The 12,500-nt window shown below is 40.7% G+C and overlaps 2 protein-coding genes across 2 annotated transcripts in view; one reads left to right on the top strand and one right to left on the bottom strand.

The window, feature by feature from the left end:
* CEP104 (centrosomal protein 104) overlaps window positions 1-2,169 on the bottom strand; it is a 59,818-nt gene extending 57,649 nt beyond the window's left edge. The window contains exon 1 of the mRNA XM_056795954.1: window positions 2,013-2,169. The gene's annotated coding sequence lies outside the window, so the exon portion shown is untranslated. The remainder of the gene's footprint in view (window positions 1-2,012) is intronic.
* The window catches only part of DFFB (DNA fragmentation factor subunit beta), a 32,476-nt gene that overhangs the window by 5,748 nt on the left and 14,228 nt on the right, over window positions 1-12,500 (top strand). Inside the window, exons 3-4 of the mRNA XM_001376732.5 lie at window positions 8,311-8,499; window positions 10,169-10,248. Coding sequence (XP_001376769.3) covers window positions 8,311-8,499; window positions 10,169-10,248 — 269 coding nt within the window. The remainder of the gene's footprint in view (window positions 1-8,310; window positions 8,500-10,168; window positions 10,249-12,500) is intronic.

Raw genomic sequence — 12,500 nt, 5'->3', positions numbered from 1 at the left:
TTCTTTCTCTCCTCTCTCTCCCTCTCTCTCTCTCTCTCTCTCTCTCTCTCTCTCTCTCTCTCTCAATCTCTCTCTCTCTCTCTCTCTCTCTCTCTCTCTCTCTCTCTCTCTCTCTCTCTCTCTCTCTCTCTCTCTCTTGCTATCTAGGTGATATAGTAGATGGAGTGCTAGGTCTAGAGTCAAGAAGAATTGGGTTCATATGTGACCTTAGACACTTACTGTGTGACCCCTGGCAAGTCACTTAACTTTGTTTGCCTCAGTTTCCTCTCCTATAAAATGATCTGAAGAAAGAATGGAAAACCCCTCCAGTATCTTTGCCAAGAAAACCCCAAATAGGGTCATGAAGAATTGGGCATGACTGAAAGAACTGAACAACAGTCTATGGGTCTATCATCTCTCTATTTATCCATTCATCTCTTTACCTTTCTGTCTCTCTTTCTCTGTCTTTCTTTGTCTCTGTCTCTCTTCTCTCTCTCTCCATCTGCCTGTATGGCAGGGGTCCAAGACCAACCTCTAATCATAGTCCCACAGGAGAAGCAGTTGGTCTTTGTGAAAGAACTTTGAACCCAGAGGGAGAAGAGATCAACTTTTGAATCTTACTTCTAGCACCTGCAGCTTGAGCCTGGACAAAGCACTTAAACTACCTTTCAAGGCCTGATTCCTCACTTACAAAAGAGGGATAACAACACCTGGCCTTGCTCACAGGGTTGTCTGTGAAATAATGGATGTGACATAAGCTCTGTAAACTCTAAACCACTGTACCATTGAGTGGGTGGGGCTTTATGGAGACCGTGCAAGATTTAGCATCAGAGAACCTGGGTTGGAATCTGAGCTCTTCCACTTTCTGTGACTCTGGGATGGTCACTGCACCTCTAGGGCTGTTTCTGTATGCATAAAATGAGGGAGTTGAACTTCCTGGCCTCTCGGGTCCCTCTAAGGCCTAAATTTTGGGCTCTTTGAATTGTTGGCTATTATCCCTATTGACGAGCCAAGATGTTTATCTGCTTCCTATTTGATCGTTGTTAAGAATGTTTTTCCTCTTAAAGAAAATGCCATTTTTCTTTTCTTGAATTTCAGTTCTATGACCCTTTGCATAAAGGAGAGATTCTGCGTAGAAAGGCTTTTAGCAATATGTCCTAAAAATGACTAGATCCTATCAAGAGACCTAGAAGGCACCTTAGGGGATATCTCATCCAACCCTCTCATTTTAGAAGTGGGAAAGCCAAGACTCACAGATGTTTATAGGTTACATAATAAATGACAGAGCCAAGATCTCATCCCATTGGAAAGAGGAGCTAGATGTGGAACTGAGGGACCCGAATTCAAATCCTAACTCCTATTCTAACTACCTGTGTGACCCATTCTCCAGGCCTTAGTTTCTTCTCCTCGAAAATAAAGCTAGGTGGCTTAGTGGATAGAGAGTGTGGAGTTGGGTTCAAATTTGCCCTCAGACACTAGCTTTGTGACCCCAAGCAAGTTACTTAACTTCATTTGCTTAACCCTTCTAGGACAGAAAGTAAGGGTTTAAAAAAAGGAAGAAAGAAAGAAAAAGAAAGGAAGAAAGAAAGAAAAAAGAAAAAGAAAGAAAGAGGAAGGAAGGAAGAAAAGAAGAAAGAAAGAAAGCAAAAGAAAGAAAGAAACAAGAAAAAGAAAGAAAGAGGAAGGAAGGAAGGAAGAAAAGAAGAAAGAAAGTAAAAGAAAGAGAGGATGAGAGGAAGGGAGGAAGGAAGGGATGAAGGAAGGAAAGGAAAGATAGAAATTAAGAAGATAATGGAGTTGGACTCAAGGGGCTGTGAAGTTCCTTCTGGTTACTAAATGAATGATATCTAATCTTCTGAATTCAAGCCTAGCTCTGGGTACCCTGGACCATGATGCCCCTTCCTCCCAGTCTCCATCAGGAAGAGAGCTATTTGCTCTATGGAGATGGGAGGACTTCTCTGCTAGAGGAGGAGGAGAAAGAAGAGGAGGAGGAAGGAGAGAAGAGGCAGATCAAGAAATTTGTCATAAAATACCTTATAGGGGTCTGCATCTCATGGGTGGCATCATTCATTAAGGGGTCATAGACTCAGCCAGCTGGAGGGGCAGGATGTGTCTGGTGGGTGTGCCCAAGGTTGGGAGCCCCGCTTCTGGTCTTGTGCCTACTCTTCTAGAGTGAGCTGCCAGACAATGGGATGATTGTGATGTCACACCGGGAGGGTAGCTGAGGACTGGCCCCCTTCATCCTCCACACAGGGGAAGGTACTGGGAGCAGAGCCATCTATCTCCAGGAGGTCCCTGTTTCCTTTGACTCTTTTTATTTGGTAGAGTTGTCATTGCCCTTAAAAATTATTAAGTACTGTGGGATTTAAATTAATATCCAATATTCCAAGTATTATATTTCATAAAGTTTATTAATAATCACTTGAAGTAGAAGGAATAAAAAGGAAATAGGAGTATAAAAACCTAATTATCTAACAGAAATAAGAGCAAGTGAGTAAGTTCTCCTGCCAGCTCACCTCACACTACCACCACCAAACACAATCACAGGAAGAGAGAGAGAGAGAGAGAAGTGGGGCTACCCAAAATTTAGATCTTCTGTAGAGTAGCACGTAATGTGAGAAGGAACATGGGATGCCAGGAATTGTAGTTGTAGGGTTCAAATTGTAATTACACAGTACTAACTTTTAAAAAAACTTAGTTCAACAAGAGAGCTGAGAAAGAAACGAGAGGGTCTGGGTATTTAGCACAAGCAGTTGGATTGATTTGCCCTGAAGGCCAAAGGCCTGCTCTTGATCCATTTGGTTGGACTACAATGAATGATCCTTTGCATTTATGGTGTTTTTATTGAATGATAGTTATTGCTAGGACTTATATAGTACCTGGTATTTGCCAGGCTCTGGGCTGTCCATACCTTGGGAAGGAGTATTTATTTATATTTTATTTATATATTATTTATCCTCATTTTACACTTAAAGAAACTGAAACAAACAGGGTTAAATGAGTGGTCACTTCCTAAATGTTTGTGGAATTATATTAAAAGGGGAGAGATTTCCATTAAACCTAAGGAAGATGCCCAGAGGTGGGAGGTTGGGACACATGATCCAGGGAGCTGATGCAGGCTCTCTTCTGCAAAGCTCTAAGAGAAGGAGTGAAAACAGTGATATCACTTGAGTCAGTCATTCCAGAAGGCAGGGGCTGTTTGTGATCCCTTCCAATGTCATCTGTAAAGTGGGGCAATTGCACCTACCTCCTAGGGTTGTTGTAAAGATCAAACGAGACAGAATTTGTAAAGTGCTTTGCCGACCTCAAAGCACTGTGTAAATGCCAGCTTGTTATTATTCCGTGATTTCATCCACGAATGTGTTCAGTGCCATGGACCCAGCATGTGTCCCTGCCTTCTGGGAATTTGTGTTGTGTAGCTTTATATAAGGCACATCTCTTCTTTCTGGTGTCCTAGGGTTTTTTTTTTTTTTTGTTCTAGTTCTATTTTAAGTTTTACTGATGCCTTTTGTTTCTCCCTCGAGGCATTTCTTGCTATACCTTCTGTCCAACGAATCATCAAACCCTTGTCTTTTATCTTAGGATCAGTTCTAAGGCAGAAGGGTGGCACATTCTAGGCAACTAGAGTTATGTGACTTGCCCAGAGTCACACAGCTAGGCCAGATTTGAACTCAGGTCTTCTGGACTCCAGGTCCAGCCCTCTGTAAAGATTAAAATTTAGGGGAGACAGGGAGACTGAGGCAGGTAGAAATTAGTTTCTCTCTGTAAGGAGTATTATATTTTTTTAGAGCTTTATTGAAGATTAAGGATTAAAGAAAATACAGGATAAGAGACACGTGTCCAGGCCATAGAGTGGCCTAGACACAACCTCACCTACATTATGAAAAAAAAAAAGCCATGCCTGCCCCAAAACGGAAGTCCAAGAGACCCTACAAGACAACTTTGCCACCAGCTTAAATCCTTCCTCAATCTCTGCCCACCTCAGAATTCCCGTGAGATTACAAAGCATTTTGGGGAAGTGGAGCAAAGGCTTGTGGGGATTGTAGTCCTGTATTCAAGTCTATTTTTTAAATTCCTCAGTTTGATCGTTTGCAAAAAAATTAAATTTTTTTCCAAAGGATCATGAAAACATAATCAATTTAAAGATTACAATAATTTGAGGATAAGAGAAACAAAAGAAATAAACCAATAATTGCTGAATGCATTGACAAAAAGCCCCTTAGGGGGCAGTCCCCTTTGGCATGAAAGTATACATACAAATAAATATTCAATCAACCACACCCAAAGTTCAATTTTGTGCAACTTGTGGTCTGGAGGCTTCTTCATGGTGGCTTCTCCAACAGTTCAGTTCTGGATTCAGAGAGGTAGCATCTTCTTTGCCTAAACTTCTTCTCAAAAGGAATTTAAACTTTGCAATTTAAATAATAATATTTTTTTACATTCCCCCCGTTAAGAGGGTGATTAAAAAACGGGGATCACTTAGGGATGCATGGCTGAGGTATATGAATCAATTGGCAAGAGATATTAAAAAGATATCAGAAAAATCCAAAAGAAAAGAAAACATTTCTGGATGAAAATATAGATGATCAAAGTCTTATGTGTAAAAATTCCAAGTAAAAAGAAAAATAAATCTATAACAGGTCCTTCTATCAGGGCCCAATTAAAATGATCTAAGTAATGATGCATTTACCCAATCAGTAGCCAGGACTAAAGAAAAGTACCACACTATGAAAGGCAGAAAAGGGGACCAAATTATAGGACCCAAGGTTTGGGGATACTCGTCTGTGAGTATCTTCAGAGTGAGTGTGGACACAAGGAAAGCCTATGTCTTAACACATGTTAAACACAGTTACCTCGAGTCTTCACACTAGGTTCAAGACCTTTGTATTGGCCTAGAAGTGCATCAGTCCATCCTAGATTGGCTTTTCTTTGGCTCTGTGCAATGGCTCTTGTGTGTATATCTTGTCCTGGAATCAGACAGAATCATTAAGCAAAGTCCCATAATTTTTAAATAATTAGTGGCATTGTTTTTATAGTCACAAGCTTTTTGGGAATGCTCTGGCAAATGTATCTTACACTTGTAGTACTGAAAAATCAAAAGGTTAAAGAAAATCTTAATGCTGGTGACATGTGCTTCAAATATAAAAAGGAGAGAAAAAATAATTAAAAAAAACCTGAAAAAGTATATTGCACATGCAAGAAAAAAAGAGCTTTAAAAAATTAAAAAATATAGCTTATAATCATTGACACTCTGTGTCAGCTAAGAAAATATAAAATGCAAGACTTTCTCACCAAAAATGAGATCCATTTCCTCTTGATATCTGGCCATGCTCACTGTGAGTAGAAGGCAAATGACTTGAACAAGGTTAACAATTTTTTCATCTTTAAAATACAGTAGTACAAATATGTAGATATCAAAATCCCCAAAATTCTCAATAGCCCAATTAATTACAATAGCAAACAAACACACTTTCATATTTCACATAAGTTGCTGTATGACATTTTTAAAACCTATGAATTGATGGACATTTGTCACAAGTTTTACAAACATAGCAATCTTTCAACCTTGGTAATAAACATATTTTTTTTAAAACAAAGTAAAACTCATCTTGGGTTTAGAACATAATCAAGAAATCTATATATCATTCTGGTACAAGTAAAGTAGTGAGCTGAAGAGTATAAATAAAGGGGTGCTCCTTTTTTGGAGGCTTTTTAGGGATACAAATGCCCTGAGATTAACTGCCCAACTTCCATTCACATGTGGGAAGGTTGGGGGTTATAAAATACATTTCACTTCAGCTACAATTGGCCTTACCTCGTGGTAGGGGCAGGCAAAAATAACCAGATTGTTAAAAAAAAATTCCAAAAATCATATTTAAAAATCATTTTTTTAAATCAAATCATTTGAGGCATTTAGCACATTAAAATTTCCAAGGTTGTTAATATAATTATAACCAGTTCTGAAGTCCATCTATCCTCGGCAAAATAGAAAAAAAGCTGTTTTTTCATATATGGGCTTATTCACAATAATATTTGTTCAATAGTTATAGGGGAAAAACAACAGAATTTCAAAACTCAGTACATTCAAAATAAATTCAATCGACCTTCAGTTCAAGCAGAATAATATTGAATCCAGTAATATATGAACTTAAAATCACAAAGTTAAACCTTAAACAAACAATGCAATAGAATACAGAGATTTTTATAACCATAGGAGTCTGAAATGCCTCAAAATATAGCCTTTAGTTTCTTCAAAGTTCCTTGGGTTTTTTTTGTTTGTTTTTAATTATCCATTTAAATGTCTATTGTCCGAAGGTAGAGTAGTAAAGGCTAGGCAATGGGGTTCAAGGGACCCATCCAGGGCCCCACAGCTGGGGAGTATCTGAGGCCAGATTTTAACCCAGGACCATGCTCTCAGTTCCCTGAGCCACCCATTTGCAAATTCAAAGTTGAATCTTTGGGCTGAATGTTTCTTCTGGCACCCAGGTGAAATCAATGAAATTACCAGGTCAAAAATCCTTTTAAACAGCCCATTGCTTTTTAAGTTTCTGTTTGAAAAAATCTGTTTCTTCTCCTCTCCTTTTTCTCTCTCCCCTGCTCTGATTCCCCTGTGGCCAATACCCCCATCCACGTGGAGGCTTAGCCTAAGGGAAAAAGTTCTCCTTTCCCTCTTGTCTCTCCCCTCTGCCCGAGTGGCCAATACTGTTACCAGCTGATCACAATGAGTCCTGAGCGATCTGCTCCAAGGATCTGGGTGATGGGCCAACCGGGGTCGTGCTTGTGGGTCTGGGGCACAGAAATAGGCAGGCAGCGGGCAGGTGAGAGGCCAGGAGCAGGAGCTGGAGCGGCTGCGGGGGTGGGCAAGGCCGGGACCAGGTACCAGGTGAGGACGATCAGGGCTGCAGGCTGCTGGCAGGAAGCGACGGGCTGAGCCAGGTGGGGTGGGCAGCAAACACAACAGGTCAGGAGCCTGTAGCAGCTTTGCAAGGGTAAAAAAACCTTGGCCAGAGAGATAGGGCTCAAAAAAATTTCTAGGTACTAGATATTAAAAGTTGAACTAAAGATCAGAAAAGAAATCAGAAGATTGAGAGTTTTTTTCCCCATTAGGTTGCCAACTGTAAAGATTAAAATTTAGGGGAGACAGGGAGACTGAGGCAGGTAGAAATTAGTTTCTCTCTGTAAGGAGTATTATAATTTTTTAGAGGTTTATTGAAGATTAAGGATTAAAGAAAATACAGGATAAGAGACACATGTCCAGGCCATAGAGTGGCCTAGACACAACCTCACCTACATTATGAAAAAAAAAAAAAGCCATGCCTGCCCCAAAACGGAAGTCCAAGAGACCCCACAAGACAACTTTGCCACCAGCTTAAATCCTTTCACCATCTCTGCCCACCTCAGAATTCCTGTGAGATTACAAAGCATTTTGGGGAAGTGGAGCAAAGGCTTGTGGGGATTGTAGTCCTGTATTTGAGTCTATTTTTTACACCTCTATCCATTGCACCACCTAGCTGCCCTTACTGAGTGAAGCATGGCATGATCCATTACTTATTCTCTGGACCCATGACTGGTCCTTATAGTTCACTTGAGTTTGTGATGGCCTTTTAGCATTATTTTCATTTCTTGTCTTTGTATTCTTCTTGTTCTCCTTTCTTCTCTTTGTATCGCCTCATTCAGGTCTCTTCTGGGTTTGTTTGGAGGGTTCTAGATCCAATGGACATGCTGTTGAGTTTAGGTGAGGAGGCACTTTGAAGACTAGGTTGGCTTCCTTCTACTGGATTCAGAAAGATCCTTAAAGCCAAGACTGGCCTGTGCTCATTCTTAGGACAAAGCCCACTTCTCCATGCCCTAGTCCTTAGAATGGGAGTGAGAATGCACCATTTGCATTAAATGAGTCTAATAATCCCTGCCTCTCTGTAATTTGAGAGGCTTAATTATTTGTAAAACTAGCACTTAAAAACTTTGGGATGGAGGATGTGACAAAAGTATAAGCATCCCATGAAAGCAGCAATAAAAGCTAATGGTTCCTGCTATGTACCAGAGTTCTTTGCTTTTTCCATATTGCCTCTTTCCAAGTAGCTCAGTTGGGTGGATGAGAAACTGGGGTTCATTTCAGGGTAAGAATATTAGGAAGAAAATGACTCCCCCCCTCAAATGTGAGCATTTCTATGGGAATCTGGAAATGATAGCTTCCACGTCTTGAAATACTCAAGTCTGGGAAGTCCCACAAGCCTCTGTTGATCCCATGGTAGCCTTCGCAGTGCTGTGTGGACTGAGCTCCCTCCTAAAGTGCTGGATGCATCTTGCTTTGTTTTTCCTTCTTGGTGGCAGACATCAGCGACATCCACCGCTTTCTCACCATCTTCTATCAGCCGCAAGCAGACGTCATCCAGGCAGCTCAGAAGCTGCTCACTGATGAGCGAGCTCCTTTGAGGCAGAAGGTTCTGGCGGACTTCCTTCACAACATTAACGAGAACATCCAGGCAGAAACCCGAGAGGAGGATGCGCCATGGTTTGAAGGCATGTTCTGGATTATTGCTCCTTTGGAGGGCAGGCTTTTTAGCTTCCTTGAGACTTGTCGGGGGAAGGTGCTCTCCTGAGCTAGGAAGTTGAGAGTCCTTGGCTTGGTTATCCAAGAAAAGTGGACCAAGAAGAGACCTGTGTATATAACTTGTGGTTCGATGATTCGGGTGATGGATTTGGAATTAGAAACCTGGTTTCAAATCCTGGATCTGCCACTTACAAGCTGTGTGACCTTGGGCAAGTCCATTTTTCTATGTCAGTTCCTTCATTTATAAAAGGAGGGAGTTGGATTGATGCCCTCTAAAGGTCTATTCCAACTCTATTATCCTATAAACTCACTTCTCTGGGGTTAGTTTGAGGTTCCCACCTTCCAAATGGGCTGAGAACCAAGGACATAATATTCACAATATTTGAGACTGTTGGATTCCTTGGAGACCTCTTAGAAGTGATTATTTTTTCCTTCCTACTTCTCACCCTAGATGGTTTTTGAATATAAGGGCTTAAATGAACACATGAAGTTAAGAGGCAGCATGGGACGGTGTCAGGAGTCATTGATCTGGAATCAGAAGACCTTGGTTCAAATCTCCCAATTGCTAATTTCTGCCTGGGTGACCTTGGATGAGTCATCTAACTTTGTTGAGGCTTCCTTTGCTCATCTTTAAAGTGAAGGGTTGCCATACCCATGAAAGTTCCTTCCATCTCTGTATAATTAAGTATATGATGAAGGGAAGCTAGATGGCTCAGTGGATAGAGAGCAATCTTGCCTTGCTTACCGCCTGTGTGACTTTGGGCTAATCTAATAATAGTAACAATATAAAGATAAAGCTAATATATATATATTATATATATATATTAGCTAAATATATATATATATTTATATATATAAATATAGCTAAAGCTAATATACATGTATATAAAATAGAGAGCCTACTATGTGTCAGATACTGTATCAAATATATTGTAAATTTTAATTCTGACAATAACCCTGGGAGGTAGCTGCTATTATTATCCTCATTTTACAGATGAGAAAACTGAGGCAGATCACAGTTAGATGACTTGCTCAGGGGTCACACAGCTAATAAGTAGCTGAGGCTAGATTTGAACTCAGCTTCCTGACTGTTATTATTGTTCAATTGTGTCTGCTTCTTCATGACTTCTATTGGGGTTTTCTTGGCAAAGATACTAGAGTAAATTACCATTTCCTTCTGTAGCTCATTTTACAGAGGAAGAAACTGAGGCAAATGGAGTTAAGTGACTTGCCCGGGTTCACACAGCTAGTAAGTGTCTGAGGCTGCCTTTAAACACAGGTCTTCTTGCCTTCAGGTATGGTTCTCTGTGCATTGTTCCACCTGGCTTCCTGGTCCTCAGTTTCCTCACCTGAAAAAAAATGGGTTGAATTAGGTGGTCGATAAGGTCCTTCTACTCCCAAAGTATGATCTTAAAATCTTATCCTTAAAATTCAAGCAGTACCATCAGGATGTGGTCTGAGAAGTCAAGGCTAGTGATGGCAAAGAGAAGCCCAGAGAATCAACGTTGTAGTTGAGAGAACAGGCACATGCAGTATGAATCCAGGGCAGGATGCTGTTGGGCAGCTGCATCCTTTGCCATCAGCAAAGCTCTCTCTGTCCCATTTGTGTGTTCCATGTCTGTATCTTCTTCCTTCCAGGTCTGGAGTCTCGATTTAGGAGCAAGTCGAGCTATTTGAGGTACAGCTGTGAGAGCCGCATCCGGAGTTACCTGAAGGAGGTGAGTGCCTTCTCCGAGCCGGGTGTGCCGACCATCCACATTGCCAGGGTGTGTGGCAAGGACCCTGTGGGAGAGACTCCGACCTGGGGATTCCTGTGGGATCGTTTTCCTGGGTCGAGCTGTTGGCCAGGAGCTCGGCTGATTCATCTGCTATGGATGCATTTGGAGATGAGGAGGAAGAATGCTTGCCTTCCATTATTTCAGAATCTCAGTATGGTAGAATGTAGGAATGCTGCCTCTGGAATCAGAAGCCCAGGGTCAAATTTTCCCTCTGATTCTTGTCATTTCTGTTGCCTTGGAGAAGTCTCTTAACCTTCCTGAGCCTCAGTTTCCTCATCTGTAAAATGAGAGAATTGATCTAGATGATATTTTTTAGAACTCTTACCTTCTCTCTTAGGATCAGTACTTTGTTTTGGCTCCAATGAAAAAGAGTGGCAGGACTGGGTAATTGGGGTTAAGTGACTTGCCCAGAGTCATACTGTTAAAGTGTTGAGGTCAGGTTTAAACTCATGACCTTCTGTCTCTACCCTTGGCTCTGAATCTACTGAGTCACCCAGCTGCCTCCTTCCTTCCTTCCTTCCTTCCTTCCTTCCTTCCTTCCTTCCTTCCTTCCTTCCTTCCTTCCTTCCTTCCTTCCTTCCTTCCTTCCTTCCTTCCTTCCTTCCTTCCTTCCTTCCTTCCTTCCTTCCTTCCTTCCTTCCTTCCTTCCTTCCTTCCTTCTTTCCTTAGATGACATCTTTAAGCTCTTGATCTCTGATCACTAGCTTAGTGGAAGGAGTGCTAGATAGGCAACAAGGAATACCTGAATTTGAATCCTGCTTCAGCCACCTTCTGGCTGTGTGACCCTGGATAAGTCATTTAACCTCTCTGCCTCAGTTTCTTTATATGTAATAGGAGAAGTTTAGATCTCTAAGTTTCCATTTAATTCTAAAGTACAAATAGTGGGTGTTTAGAGCTTACTGGTAAATAAAAGACTCATAGGATCATGGACTTGGAGCTAGACAGGATACCAGAGATGTGGCACCAATTCCTGTCTTTTACAATTAAGAAAACTGAGGACCAGCAGGTGAAATGATTTGCTTAAAGTCACACAGGTTAAGCCAAAGAGCTGGGGTTTGAACCAGAAGATGATTGTAGCACCATTTAGTGATAGAGATCTTATAATTTTCTGTTATTTTTGAGACAGCCTACGGTGGCTTAGTGGATAGAAAGCTGGCACTGGACTCAGGAAGACCTGAATTCATTCTCTGCCTTTAATACTTAATAGCTGGGTAACCTTGGATAAGTCATTTAACCTCTCTGTGCTTCAGTTTTCTCATCTGTAAAATGGAGTTAATAACAGGGACCTACCTCCCAGCAATCCTGGGATGATAAAATGAGGGATTTGTAAACCTTAAAGAATTCTATAAATGCTTTTTTTTGTGTTCAGTAATTTCAGGTTTGTCTAACTCTTTGTTACCTCATTTAGGGTTTTCTTGGCAAAGATACTGAAGTGGTTTCCTGTTTCTTTCTCCAGCTTATTTTTTTACAGATGGGGAAACTGAGGCAAACAGGGTTTAAATGACTCACCCAGGGTCACACAGCTAGGAAATATCTGAGGCTGGATTTGCATTCAGGTGTTTTTGACTATAGGTCCAGCATTCTATCTACTGTACCACCTACCTGCTGAATTTTATTATTTATTATTTTTTTTAAATTTATTTTTGTTGTTGCTATTATCAAAAACTCATATTTTGCTATTAAATTAGAATCACAAAATCATGGATTTCAAATTGGAAGGACCGATGTCATCTAGTCCAACAAATTCATTTTACAGATGAGGAAACTGAGTCCTCAACATATTGAATGAGTAAATTCCACTTACCTCTTTCTAGCTTTAGCTGAAGCATAGAAAATTCTGCTCCAGCCTTTTACCTTTATTCTATGTGTGTCACCCTGCTTTAAACATGTTTCTTGTAGACAGCAAATGGTGGGATTCTGACTTTTAATCCATTCTGTTGTATGCTTTCATTTTGTGGTGAATTCATTCTGTTTATATCCCACATTTATGATTACTAACTGTTTTCCTTCATCTTATTTTCCCCTGTTTATCTTTCTCTTTCTCTCACTCTCAGCATTTCCCTGTTCACAAATGTTTTGCTTCTGACCACTGCCTCCCTCATTTACCCTGTTTTGGTTTGTCCATTTTAACTAATAACAATTCATGCACGTAGCCACACACTGGAATTTCTTCAAGCATTAAAAAGTGAGGG

The sequence above is a fragment of the Monodelphis domestica genome, chromosome 4 (genome assembly GCF_027887165.1).
Source record: "Monodelphis domestica isolate mMonDom1 chromosome 4, mMonDom1.pri, whole genome shotgun sequence".
Taxonomy (NCBI): Eukaryota; Metazoa; Chordata; class Mammalia; order Didelphimorphia; family Didelphidae; genus Monodelphis; species Monodelphis domestica.
Note: the sequence above shows the minus strand (reverse complement) of the source record. Positions and strands in the feature narration are given on the sequence as shown.